General features: G+C 37.4%; 1 protein-coding gene across 1 annotated transcript; it reads right to left on the bottom strand.

Moving 5' to 3' along the window:
* Positions 1 to 855: 855 nt before the first annotated feature.
* On the bottom strand, positions 856 to 13,662 carry DDIAS (DNA damage induced apoptosis suppressor; the record flags this gene model as incomplete). The annotated part of the gene is made up of 4 exons (XM_084250744.1): positions 856 to 3,563; positions 4,859 to 4,976; positions 5,938 to 6,099; positions 13,550 to 13,662. 4 exons carry the CDS (start codon positions 13,660 to 13,662, stop codon positions 1,044 to 1,046), a joined length of 2,913 nt encoding a protein of 970 aa, XP_084106870.1. The 3' UTR covers positions 856 to 1,043.
* Between the last annotated feature and the right edge of the window lie 524 nt (positions 13,663 to 14,186).

Here is a 14,186-nt window from a genome sequence, read left to right as displayed (position 1 = left end):
CACAGTTATTATCTTATCTCTCACAGCAGCTTTAAGAGGTATTATTTCTGTTTTACAGAAAGTAGAGGATATGGGATAACAATACCTCTTTCAGAGGATGGTGTGAATGTTAAATGATATAAAGTATGTGCCATCATTTGTTAGAGTATGAGCATCTTGAGGACCGAAATCTACCAGTGTCAGGTACATTCTTGGAATTTAATAAACAATCTGCTGAATACTTTTTGATGAAGATAGAACCTGACAGAGGGGCTGCACATAAGTATAAGCTCCAGATACGGCTATTGACTCCTTAATGATGAGTAACTAAAAGAAAAGTGTGGGTGGTCATGATACAACTTAATATTCTGGTACCTATGTAAAATTTGTCATAAAGGTATAGTTACGCCTTTCAGAAAATCAGTTAAAATGAATAATGCTGATGTAGAAAACCATACATCTTAAATTACCCCTTTAAATTTAGTAGTCTATATTTTGTTTTCCTTGGTAAACACTCTAGGGAAATAAAAACTAGCAGTTTATATTTATACTTTTACATTACCTTTTTACTAATTACATGGTAGCAAGTGCTTAATGAATTGAAGCTAGAGTAGATTTTAAAGTTTATATACACTTATTTCACATCCTTTCAAAAATAGTTGAAAGCATTCTTATAATAAAGGGCACTTACACTACAGTATTTGGCCTAATACATACCAGACATTTTCTGGTGTAAGCTGATCAATTAAGACTAAGTTTTGGTTGCAAAGGCTTTATTTCTAAATGTACATGTGATTTTAACAAATACTTCTCACAAGCAAAATTAACAATATTACTAAAGATAATCAACCAGATAAGATAAAGTGCCAAGTTAACGGAATCAAAGTATTCTGGTTAAAACACTGGGGGAGGAAATGGCTTTACAACATTTTAAAAGGAACAACAGTACCTCTTTTCCATTTGCTTCTTTTTTAAGTAAGTGTTCAAAATGGCCAGAATGCTATGCAAACCGCTGGAAGCAGAAGTTTCCAAATAGACTTACCTTTACAAGTTGAGCAATTGGCTCAGCCGATTTTTTGGGAAAACAATTCAGGAGACCAAGCACCTTTATTTTCAGACACTGAAAATGGCCAATTTTCTGAATATGGAAGGCAACATTTGACTGCTGAACAAGAACCAAGTCCTAAAACTGACCCTTTGGAAATCCAGTCTGAATTTGTACTTAACTCCTTAATTAAACATTTTTTAGTTCTTTGTTTGATATATTTCAGTTTCTTTCTTGGTAACTGTTTTGAAACAGAATTACAGGCAGCAAGGCATTTCCTCAAACCCCTGGCTTGCAATTCAAGAATTTCTGAAAGAAATCTTTTCTCTGTGGAAGGAGGGACCCATTCATCAGCATCAGTTTCAAGGCACTCAGGAGTAAGACCGTTGTTGAAATCCACGGGTTGTATAATATTAGATAAAACAGGACTCCTGGATTTCTGCCTGGGTGTTTTAATATTTTTGTGACAGCTGGAGGTAGCTTGCTGTTTGTTATTTTCAGAGAAAGTCCTTGTTTTATTGTAGTTAGCATCAAGATATGATTTAAAGGCAGGCAATTTTTTAAAAGGCCTGTTCATTCCATGAATTCTTGTCTGGTGGAATCCTGCAACTGGAGTTGACTGTGAACACGGAATGAAGTCTTGACTATCTTCAAAATCATATTCTGAATCTGACTGAAAATGAGGTGAAGAAAAGCAAGTTTTTGGATACAAAGAGGCAGATGTGCTTTGCAAGGATAACTTTTGTGAAGACTGGATAGAGTTTTCAGAAAGTGATCTCAGTGAAAAATTGTATTTTCTATGGTGACTTTTTGTCAAAGACTTTCCCCATTGTACCAAATTACCCCTTGACTTTTTGCTCATTTCTGTTTCAATGTCCACTTCTTTAGCACTATCATCAAAGAGATCAGCAGAAGCATTGTAGCTACCTTCATCATTAGAAGAACAGTTCTGTGTTACATTACCATTGATGTGTTCATAAGGCATTTCTTTCAATGTATCTGTACTTCTATCTGGACTACTGAAAAGAGTGTCTGAAGGGTATGTAAGTTTCCTACAAATTGCAAAACTATCACCTTGGTTCTTTGCCCACCTATATTGTTTATTTTCTAGGTTGCAAAGGTCAGAAACATCCTTATACACCTTGGAATGCCAAATTGTCAACTTTTCATTTATTTCTGAAAGGGAATTTTCTTCACGATCATGAACATATTTGATATTGAGACAAGAATGGTCACTTTGTGATGTATGATGCGTATGTGAAATTTCAGCTGTACGTGATGGAATTCTGGTAGACTTCTGAAAAGTGACTGCTGTTTCTAAATCTTTTGATGAAGGTGGAAACACAGCTGACAGATGTGGTAGGGAAGTATCTATTCCATTTTTACTTATAGTGACAGCCTCCATGTTACCTGGTTGAGACGCCTTCTGAACACGAGAGCATGGATCAGCTTCACAATTCCAAAGGTAGTTATCTTTGCTAGAGTTTGCCTGTGATGATCTTAATGCGATAGGTGGCATATGAAAGGCTTCAGTAGTTCTCTGGGGAGTTACAGATAACCTGCTGTGGTCTTCACGTACTTCACTGATGTCATTACCTAGGTCACTGTTCTTACTACTGGCTTCTGTCTGGGATAGAGCAATCTCATTTTCGATAACTGCCAGAAACTTGTTCAGGCTTTCAGAAAATGGCAGATCATCCCATATTTCCAGGTCACCATCCTGGGAAGCAGTAGGTAACTCTTTAATTCTGAGTGATAAAGATGGAAAACATGCAGATATCTCCTGAAGATGAGGGGTAGTATCCACATCGTGATGCTGGTAACATGTCAGATCACACTGGGAGTATCTACTTTCCACTGTACTGTCAAATAATTTTTTATTTTTTGGCTCAATGGGCTCTTGCGTTTTCAAAGATAATAAATCACAGTCAGTAATTCCAATTTCACGATGACTGTTGTGAACTATACTTGACTGATTAGTCTGTAAACCAAGCTCTTTACCCGACTTTTGTGCTGCAGTCTTTTTATCCTCGTATGAAACAATGCTCCACGAACCCTGAATGGTGTCACAGCAGCTACTGGAACCAGTGGCCTTGACAAAGGAGATGCACTGTGCGTCCTGGTGATGAGTAGTAGTGGCCTTGCTTGGTTCTGAAGCTGAAAAGTCATCACTATCTGTTAGTTGTGAAATAATGGAAGTAAGTTCAAATGATGACTGCCAGAGTCTTGAAACATCATCTCTGACGTGGGACTCAAAACTAGAAATTTTGTCAGAGCCATATATGCTGCTGAGATCACTATTTGACTGTTCTAAAGAAAGAATGTGGCTATTAGTTGTCTGGGAGCCACAGTGAAGTTTTCTGAAACCAGAGAGGTACAAAAGCTGATGGAAATAATCAATGACAGTGAAACCTGCAACACCTGCGTATGGTAGAAGGATCTGGCAAGCTACCAGTGCTTTAACTTCTCTCTTATGGTCAAGGCACTGCTTTAGGAAATGACTAGAATCCGAACCTTGTCCATGGTGGTTTTCAAAATTCTGTGAAAAGAAGATGAATTTAAATGAGAATAAAATTTTCTTCCTCTGACTCAAATGTGAAACAGGGATTTAAAAGGTTAAAACAGGTACAATTCTAGCCTCCATGCCCATAATTTCAATTCCTCTATTGTTATAGGCAGAATAGCCCAAAGAGAATTAAACCTTGAAGTAGAGACTTGTCTTCAAATCCTGATTCTAATATCCACTAATGTTGGGACTTTGGAGAAGTTACTTAACCTTAGCCTTAGTTTTATCACTTATAAAATAAGGATAAAAATGTAGGATTAGTACATTAGCCAAAAACACATGGAAAACTGCAATACTTAGTAAATAGGTCCCAGTAAGTGGTAGGCACTATTATCTTTCTCATTAACTTCCATAAACTTTAAGTTTAAGGAAATGTTCTGATCTGGTAAGGGAAAAAGAAAGAGAAAGAACCATTTAAGATTTAACAAAGAGAAGTTCTGTAGATTCTGGTTTCACCGTCCCTTTGGATTCTCACTTTTCAGTTATGGAGTACTCTGTTCCTCTTTTTGAAACCTCAATTTAGTGTAGATAAAATTTCCACTTGTTTCCTTTAGCATATAGACCAGACAAAATGACTACCCCTTCAGTGTCTGTAGATTCTCTTAACATCTTCTACAGTGACTGGAGAGTGACTGTCAAATCACATTTGTAATTATTTAAAACTGTCCTTTCTAATACATTCTTTTTTTTTTTAATAGAGGCATGTTTTTTATTTATTTATTTGTTTGTTTGTTTTGTTTATACAAGCACTGGGTACAGTCAGAAGCGCAGGAGGGTGAGAGAATTCACCAGAGCCAGAGCAGGAAGCAGAGCAGGCAGAAGGACCGAAGTACACTGCTGAGGGGAGCAGCGGGTGGCAGGAGAGGTCTGCGTGCCATGTGGGACCCTCCTCTGGTGGCCGGGGAGTAGCCGGGGATCGAACCGGCGCTGCAGAGGCCGCCGGCAGCTTCGCAACCCAGCGCTCAACCGCTGTGCCACCGGGGAGGCCCTCTAATACATTCTTAAGAGTTCTTAATACTCAGCCACATTGTCTTCAGCGTTAGTTCCCTCCCTCCTCTTCTATCAATGATAAAATTAAAAAGCTAGAGATGGTTAAAGTTTTACTACAGAATTTGAACACAACTTGGAGAGTAAAATAAACATTACATAGTTTAAAGTGCTTCTCCAGGCCTTCAGAGTATGAATCCTGAAAAGCATTTAGAAAATTCAAATCACTTCATTACTACTGACATTTTTAACAGAGTAAAAAGAAAGCTAGTTTCAATTACCGTCACTCCAAAAATAAAGCACCGTCCGACAAAGCAAGTTTCTACAGCTTTAGTTAATAGGTTTTGAGTTGTGTCGCTGTCCAGTGTTCCTGGAATTTCATTAGGATGCTGCAGGTACCTTGATTGGAAAGAAAATTAAAAAGGTGAAGAACTAATATTTTAGCCTGCTGTAAAGCCAGACAACAGTTTAAAAATGCAGCATGAACCTTTTGAGTTAAGAGAAAAAAAGTGACTCTAAGAGTATTTTGTCCCCATAGTTTTCCCTGGCCTAGAAAGACGCCCACAGCCCAGAAGGAAGAAAACAAGTGCTCCAGTGTGAAGGAGGCAGTCGCCTGCCTACTCAGCAGACCCTGCGATCATCCTGAGGGTGGCAGTCATCGCAGTGCTGGGGTCTCTACTGCAGCCCTTCTTCTCGAGGCAGAGGGAAATCTTCCTTTTTCCCTGGTTATCTTGGCTCTGCGCCTTCCCTTGTCCCTTTTTTCAAATGAGTTGACACTCAATAACAAGGATAGGGACCAAAAAAAAAAAAAAAAAAAAACAAGGATAGGGACAGAGATTTCTTCTATCAAGTGATTAGGGGAGCAGGGTAGAAGACCGAGGGGGTGCAAAAGCTTATATATATAGATCTCCTTGCATCAACTTAATAGGTCAAACTAAGCAATGAAGTTGTAATGCAAGTGAGAGAAATGACAAAATTTCTGATATGCAAATATTTCCTCTAATAGTTTCTTCTGCCTCAAGGGATCTTAGTCACTTTTGAATGTTAACCTCAATTTAGATATTCTTTCAGTTTGAAACAATTTTACTTTCTTTTTTCTATATTTCTCCAACTTGAATTAGAATTTTAGAATTTAATATTCCAATTATAGTTTTAGATGGCTTGAATAAAATGAGTCTAGTTCATCATAATATGTATTCAGAAATATGTTCCTATTTTTCACTTGATTTTCTTCTAAGGAATTGATCATCTGCAATGAGTGATCTTACTAAATGTGAATTATCTTAAAAATACTTCTCTTCAAATTCCACCGATGTACTAAAAGACCAGTTAAGAAAAAGAATGCTTTAAATATCCTCACCTGTACAAACGAGTGGCTGTAAGACCAAAAAATGTATCTAAGCAGCTTCCAAATACAGTAATGCCAAATAATCTGTTTGATTCTGCAACTTTTAAGGAAAGTCTGTATCTGTAGCTGACATTTTCAGCTTCACCAGTAGAGCCACATTTTGGACAATTTGACCTGGAAAAGTGGGGGGTGGGGGGGAAGTAAGGAGATGTTCAATTAATTTTCATATGATGAAAAACAAATACAGAAAATTAAAAATACTTTGTTTATAAATGTGCTTTTATAATTTACATTCTTAAACTATTTCAGATAAATCTCTTTGAATTTCCCTACTCAAAACCAGTAACTTTACTGATGTAAATTAAGTAGGACCAAATTAAGAGAAAAATGAAAGAAAAGTCATGCATGGTGTGGTGTGGATCTTTTGTGAGAGAGAGAAAGGGGAGAGAGTGAGAGGGAAGTAGAAAGACCCTTACTGGGTAGTTAAAGATCATCATTAACAAATTAGGGCTAGGAGCCAACTAAATATAACAAAGACCTGAAATTTAATGTCTACCTTTAAGAGAATAATGTCTGTTAAGAGAATAAGCTCCAAACATTTAATGAATATTTATACAGAAAGTGCTTACATACATTTTTGTTACCATTACATTCTTCAGTTTAATTCGTTGGAATATGCTGAGAATTTATTAGATCACAAAAATTAGGTACGAAATACCCTGACTTGTTTATAAAGCAACATCTAATTTTGGCTAAAGGTTTTCTTGTTAAAAACTACCTATCAAATATAACTCTACTGTCATGTACTAGCTGTCAAGTCTGGGCAGAGTCACTAAATTCCTTAAATCTTGATTTCTACAACTATAAAATTCAGGGTTGAAGAAGGACACAATGACAAAGTTTCAAAACAGACATATATATTTGAAAATAAAGAATCTAGAGCAGATCTTGCCTAACAAGTTGGCCTGCTTCTCTCTCATAATTATATTAAATATTGTCATTATTGTCACTTTTACTTAATGTTTCCTCTTTTCTACTTGTGTGCAATGTCTTATAAGTTAGTGTGATATCTATCTTTCATTTGCTTAGCTTAACAAACTGACCCCTTAAAAATCTATGGTAGTGGTTAATCATTGGACTTTGTGTTTCTTCATGTTCCTAATGACCTGGTTTTTAAAAAGAGTGGTAAGATGCAGACAAAAAAGAGGACATGTGAGCACACAGCAAGAAGGCGGCCACCTACAAGCCAAGAGAATTCAAATAATACCTATGTTTGGCATCCTGCTCTTGGACTTGTAGTTGTTAGTATATATCAAGGCTACATTTACATTTATACATACAAAGTGTGCCTCAGAGAACAGTGCTGAGATAGCACCTGGAGTACATAAAAGACTTTTCCAGAAAGTGATTTCCAGAAAGTGATTTCATTTCATCATATCATTTCAGAAGTCAGATCAAGTGACTTCTACTGTAATGCCTGTGCAGTGCCCAGTTGAGAAGAATATCTTAGCTAGAAGTACGTAATGTACTACAGGGAGAGAAGATGCTGAGTCTGCCTGACAGTGCAGTGAAGAAAAGAAACAAAAACACTTTGCATGTTATTTTCAATAATTTAAATATATGCTAAGTCATATATTGTAGATACTACTTTTCAGTGAGTTACAAAAGTATTTCTAAAACCTTCATAGTCCAGCAATGGACACATCTAACGTGATGTTAAAGCTCATATATGGACTGTACAGATGAGAAACTTTGAAATGTGAATTAGGAAAAGTAATTCCAAAGGGATTTTTGTTATTACATTTACAAATGAAAAACAATTTAAAACATACTTTACAAAAATGTTAGTTCTTGCCAAAAATAAAATCACATTTTTCTTAAAAGCACCATTTTTAGTGAAATATTTTATAGCTTTGATTTATTTATATCTTTTACATTTTTGTGTATTCCCCCTAAAATTCCCACCACCAGTTCACCTGTGAACCATCACCACAGTCCCTTGTGCTCTTCCCTCCCATTTTGATGCCTTTTCCTCCCCCTCTCTCGCAGAATGTCTCTTATTTATGGTTGCCTGCTAGTGTTGTTGTTTTATTATTATTATTGTTATTTTTATTTCCTGATCCCTTATTTAGTTCCCCTATATTCCTCCTATAAGGAAAACCATTCCATAATTTTCTTTTTCCTTCTAGCTAATTTCACTGAGCACAATCCCTTCAAATAGCTATTTTTTTTTTAAAAAATGTCTTCATCATATGGCAGGAAGCTGGCTGTGTCCCCGGTCAATGTTACATGCAGTTCTACATTAGGAACTACATACTGTCTACTAGCTACAGTGTTGTAGGCTCTCTTGGGATTTATGAAGCTATACACTGTGTGTCAAAACAAGTATGAAAGAGTTTTGAATTTCTACTTAATTCTGAAAGCAATCTTCTTATCTAGTGCTCTGATGTTGGACAATAAAGTCCACAGACCAATCTGGAGTTTAAAAATCCTAACATTTAAATTATGCTCTGCTTATTATATATGATGCTGTGGTATCTGAAATTATATAACAAATTTGATTAAGTGGACTTTTCTTCATTTCACTTCCGTCTGCCCCAGTTGTTGCTACAATGCGGAAAACCGCATTTTAAAGGGAGAGAGCAGTGATTCATCTGCTATGGCTTGTCAGTAGCTGATTTACAAGCAGCCTCTTTATCAGGTAACCCTATAAAACTACTGGAAAACCTATCATTAATTTTTAATAATTAGTGATTAAAAACTAAGCAAAAGCCAAGATTTTAGATTTTATGCAGTTACGGCTCTTTGTATTTTCTTCTCACATTTATATTTTCATGACTTATGTGACCTAATTGTAGGTCAAGTTGCTTCAGCACTCATAAAATCATTTACTCAACAAACACAACAGGCACTGTGGTAAAGATGTAAAAACAACTGATCCCTGCTTGCAGGCAGCTCCCTGTCTAGCTGGACAAGAAAACAATGAGCAATAAAGGACAACAAAGGCAAGTTGTAAAGAAAGGCAGGCAAGTAACAAACGGTTAAGTGTATGCTAAGGAGGATTCCAATATGCCAGCAGATCTATCTTCACAGAGGCAGAATGAGTCAATACAAGTAATATGGCCCATGGTCCACAGAAAAAGGCAAAGTTTCATTACAAACTAACATACTGGAATTCCAGGTTGTACAGGAACGGTGGGGAACTCTAAGTAATTGGTGAACAAACAACTCCTTTGTAAGATCTGATTTACAGGTAAGGAAGGGAAAGTATTTTACATTTTAATAAAGTATCTGGAAGCTTTATTTAAAAGAATGGCAAATGTAAATAGAAAATAATGTTGTTAGGGCCTCCCCTGGTGGCGCAGCAGTTGAGTGCTGGGCTGCGAAGTTGCCCGCAGCCTCTGCAGCACTGGTTCGATCCCCGGCTGCTCCCTGGCCACTGGAGGAGGGTCCCACATGGTGCGCAGACCTCTCCTGTCGCCTGCTGCTCCCCTCAGCAGTGTACTTCATCAGTCTGCCTGTTCTGTTCCCCGCTCTGGCTCTGGTGAATTCTCTCACCCTGCCGCACTTCTGACTGTACCCAGCGCTTGTATAAATAAATAAATAAATAAATAAATAAATAAATAAATAAATAAATAATGTTGTTACATATATTCAATGGAATACTACTTAGTTATTAAAAAGAGTAAACTGCCTTTTGGGACAAAATGGTGATTATGCTAAGAAGCAACAAAAAATGAAAGACCATTACTGGATGACTTCACTCATTCATGAGATAGATAAGCAAAGAAAACAAGCTGACAAAACACAACAAAATAACTCTTTGATTCTTGTGAAAAATACAGGGGATGGGAAGAGCTGTGTGTGACAGGGTATCAGCACTGGAGCTTTGGTGGAGGATGAGTGAATGAAGAATATGCACAAGTTGAGGTGTGAAATGTACTCTCAAAATTATACAGGTATGTAAACAAACAGCAAATCAATAAAATTCGATTAAAAAAGTTAAAGATAGTTGTATAAATTTGATTGCTGCCAAATAGCTACTGGGGGAGCCTAAAATCCAGAGATCCCTAGGTGACTATTTTGAACAAAGGTTAATCCTACATATAAGCTATGGATTCACCATTATTAGATCTATGTTAATTACATTTCTTGCCACACTGAAAATGGATCTGTACAATTAATTCATATTATCTTACACAAACCTGTGGGGCTTAGTTTGTGCTGTAGTCTGATCGAATAAAGTGAAGGTAACTCATTCAACAGAATATAAAACTTCATTACTATCAAACTCCAGTGAAATGAGTTGTGTTCTAAATATGTTAGAACTTCATTAAAGGTTACATATTAATAATGTATCCAGGTCTAACGTAAAATTTTAAGCAAATCTCAGAATATGCATCAGTGCTCACAGCTTACAAATGTTTTAATAAACATGACTTCATCCTCATATATAAACAAGGAATTTACACCCATTTACAAATGGGGAACTGGGATGAATTTTTGCCCAAGGTGATGGAGATAGTGAATTTTATAACTGAAAGCCAAAGGTTTAGACTCCTAGCCTGGAGTTCTTGCCTATAAAACTACAACAATACAGCTAGTAAACTATCTTATAAATAGAGAGTGTAGCCTAACACAACAGAACTAAGCCTATTGGTATTAATACATATACACACTACATCATATATACTTTTACACAAAATACACATGCGTAAAGATATTTATACAGCTGCTTTGAATCTTTTTTAGAAATAAAACTGGATTGAAATAAATTAAATGTTAGTATAGACTATTAATATAGATCAGAGCTTCTCAAAGTTCAATATAAATCACCTGGAAATGAGATCATTGTGGAAATGAGATTCTGATTCAAAAATCTGGGACAAGATCCAAGATTTTGCATTTTTAACAAGCTCCCAGGTGATGGCAATGCGGTTCCCCTGACCACATTCTGAGAAGCAAGGATAGAGACAGTATACTCAAATCACAACCCTAGACTTAACTCTGCCAGGCATCCCTTTCTCCACAATGTCATTTGTTATGGAAAGCACTTGTTAAACTTTTTTGGTCTTAGGATACTTAATACTCTTCAAAACTATTGAGATCAAAGAGGGTTTTTTTTTCCTTTAATATGAGCAATTGCTATATTTATAACTGAAAGAAATTTGAATGAAAGAAATTAAAATTGAGAAATCTAGACAATATATTGCAAGTTTCTTTATGTTTGGCTTATTAAATACACTTGGATTCTCATTTCTCTTTCTCTGCTAAATCTGTTATCAGATGTCATGTAGCCTCTGGAAAACCCCACTATGCATTTTTAAGTGAAGGAGAGTGAAAAGACAAATAATCTTTAAAATTATTCTGAAAATAGTTTTGATGCCAAGAAGCCTCTGTAAGGATCTATCTGAATAATACTTGTAATTTGCAACCTTTTTTGCCTAATCACAGTTAAAATTCAAGTTTCAGGGCCTCCCCAGTGGCCCAAGGGGTTAAGACGCAACCTATGAAGCTGTCTGCAGCCACTGCAGCACAAGATTGATCCCCGGCCAGGGAGCTACCCACATGGCACAGCAGACCTCTCCTGACTCGCCTGCTGCTCCCCTCAGCAGTGTATTTCTGTCAATCCTCCTGTTCTGTTCCCTACTCTGTCTCTGGTGAATCCTCTCACCTCCCACACCTCTGGCCTGCACCCCACTTCTTGTATGCATAAATAAATCTTTTAAAAAAAACAACAAATAAAATTCAAGTTTCACTTGGTTATTTTTCCAGGCTAGTGTATTTACATCTAGCCCACAAGAACTGATGAGATCAGTGATCCTTAGTGTTTTTGGTCTTTAATTTTTTTTTAAAAGATCTATTTATTTATGCATACAAGAAGTGGGGTGCAGGCCAGAAATGCGGGGGGTGAGAGGATTCACCAGAGACAGAGTGACTGCAGTGGGTGATACAGGAGAGGTCTGCCGCGCCATGTGGGTCACCTCCCTGCGGTGGCTGCGGATAGCTTCATAGTGCTGTGACTTAACCCCTTGTGCCACCAAGGAAGGCCCTTTCTTGGTCTTTAAACTCTGAAAATATGATAAAAACAATGGAAGTGCTCTCCCAGAAAAAACATGCACACAGTATTTTACTTATTTTGGTGACTGGAGGATTCATATATGCCTATAACCTATCCCGAGACCCCAGATTAAGTATGTCTGGTGTAGAGGACTATACAATGTCCCTCCCAATTTTATTGACCCAGATTAAATTGAATGAATGCAATATAATAAAAAAATAAAGAAAAGCTGCATACCCAAGGCTGTGCTTACCATCTCTGCTCCACACTCCCCCCTCAGAGAAAGTCATGATCCACGTATGTGAACCAAAATTTGACTTAAGTAATATCAAACAGTTCTGGAGGGAGTTGGGGGGGAAATGGTAGTTTCTGAGCTACAGCCCCCATTTTAAGATAGAAAAGATTAAGTTCTTAGAGTCAAAGACAGATTTCTTGACCTAAAGGAGTATGGGTCCTATTAAGCTAATATTAATTGTCCTTAAAGGACCATTTACATGCTGGGCTAGGTGTATAATTTATCTGGATAAGTAAGTCCCCTTCCTTGCTGTTCATTTTTAGTACACACAAAAAGATGAAGGAAGCAGACAAACTTTTTATACAGGTTTTTTTTATATTTGTCTGTCTAACGTCTATCCTATATCTTTAACTGTATCAGAAAATTTCTTTTAAAATGAAACCTAGTCTGGCACCCTAACACAAGGATGAGAGGGGCGCACTTGTGAAAACTTCAGTGGGGTCCAAAAGCCCTGCCTCCTGGTCAGTGCTGCCCACTATTACATCTTCAATCCCTACCTCCCTCTGGAAGCACCTTCGTGGAGCTCTGAAGCTCTGCAGATTGGAGTTTGAAAACTATCACTGCCCTAATTTTGGAGGTTAAAAAATACCTAATATGTAGTTGTTGCTAAGGATTTGGGGCTCAAGGAAAATCTTTTGGGAACAGTCTCTTTGCTCTTCAGGTCTCTAAAGTCTGCGGAGGATAGGTTTGGAACTCCTGTCATGAGCTTGTGTTGCAGCAGTGGGGAAATGAAAGTGAGAAATTCCTGTTTCTTGTATTGGCAAATAACGGAATGGAAAGCAGAAACAGTAAAAACGGTGAGCACTAGAAATGAGAGGAATAGATTTTTGTGTAGTAACGTCAATGTAATATACGCAGATAATAGGTTTTATTTCCATGCAATATGTTTCCACAAGTGCAGACCAAATGCTGTGGGGACCCAGCAAGAGCCCCCCTTTCCTGGGACATTTAAGCTTTGGGAAACAAAGGGTGTGTGTCATTCTGGATACAAATTCCACTGCTAATCTGGAGGGAATGTAGTGATTATGAATCCAGACAACAGTCAGGTTGTTTAGGCTTAAAAACATTTTGCCACTAACTAGCTGACTTTTCCAAACTTCAATTTTTTCCTCAAAAGGCTGGCATTAAAATAACATCATTTCCCAGGGCTGCTGCATTAAAAGGTATGTCCAGGTATGGTGAATATAATCCTTACTTGCTCTTGAGTCATAAGAAAGCTACAGCGTACACTGTACTTTCTCACTCAGATTTACGAGTTTTATTTTTACCTTGTGGAGACGAGGATTACCCGAGAGAAGCACTTTTCACATGAAGGATATATAAAACTCGAATTCTGGAGAGCAAGAACTGAGGCAAGAAGAAATTTTCTTCTTCTATTCATGTGTTCACATGGCCTGCAAAACAAAACAGGCATCGGAATGAATGGCAAATTTTTAATTCATTTCTTAGGTAATGACCCTCCACACAATGCCAATGATATTTATTATAGTGTCAATGCATTGGAAAACTTTTTTTTTTTTTAACTTATCAAATAATATTCTTTAGAAAGCTGTTATCAGGGCCTCCCTGGTGGCGCAAGGGGTTAAGCACCACACTACGAGCAATCCAAACCCTCTGTAGCAGGAGCTGGATCCCCGGCTGGCCAGGGAGCAACCCACATGGTGCGGCAGACCTCTCCTATCTTGCCCGCTGCTCTCCCAGCAGTGTATTTTGGTCAGTCTGCCTGTTCTGTTCCCCACTCTGTCTCTGGTGAATTCTCTCACCCCCTGCACCACTGGCCTGTACCCCAGTTCTTGTATGCATAAATAAATCTTTAAAAAAAAAAAAGAAAACTGTTATAAAATTCAAACTTTAGGAATGGATCAAACCTACAAGATGACTGTGTAAGTGTTGTGGGGGAGAACA

The sequence above is a fragment of the Talpa europaea genome (assembly GCF_964194135.1).
Source record: "Talpa europaea genome assembly, chromosome: 1".
Taxonomy (NCBI): domain Eukaryota; kingdom Metazoa; phylum Chordata; class Mammalia; order Eulipotyphla; family Talpidae; genus Talpa; species Talpa europaea.
The sequence above is the reverse complement of the archived record's forward strand: the minus strand, read 5'-3'. Positions and strand labels throughout refer to the sequence as shown.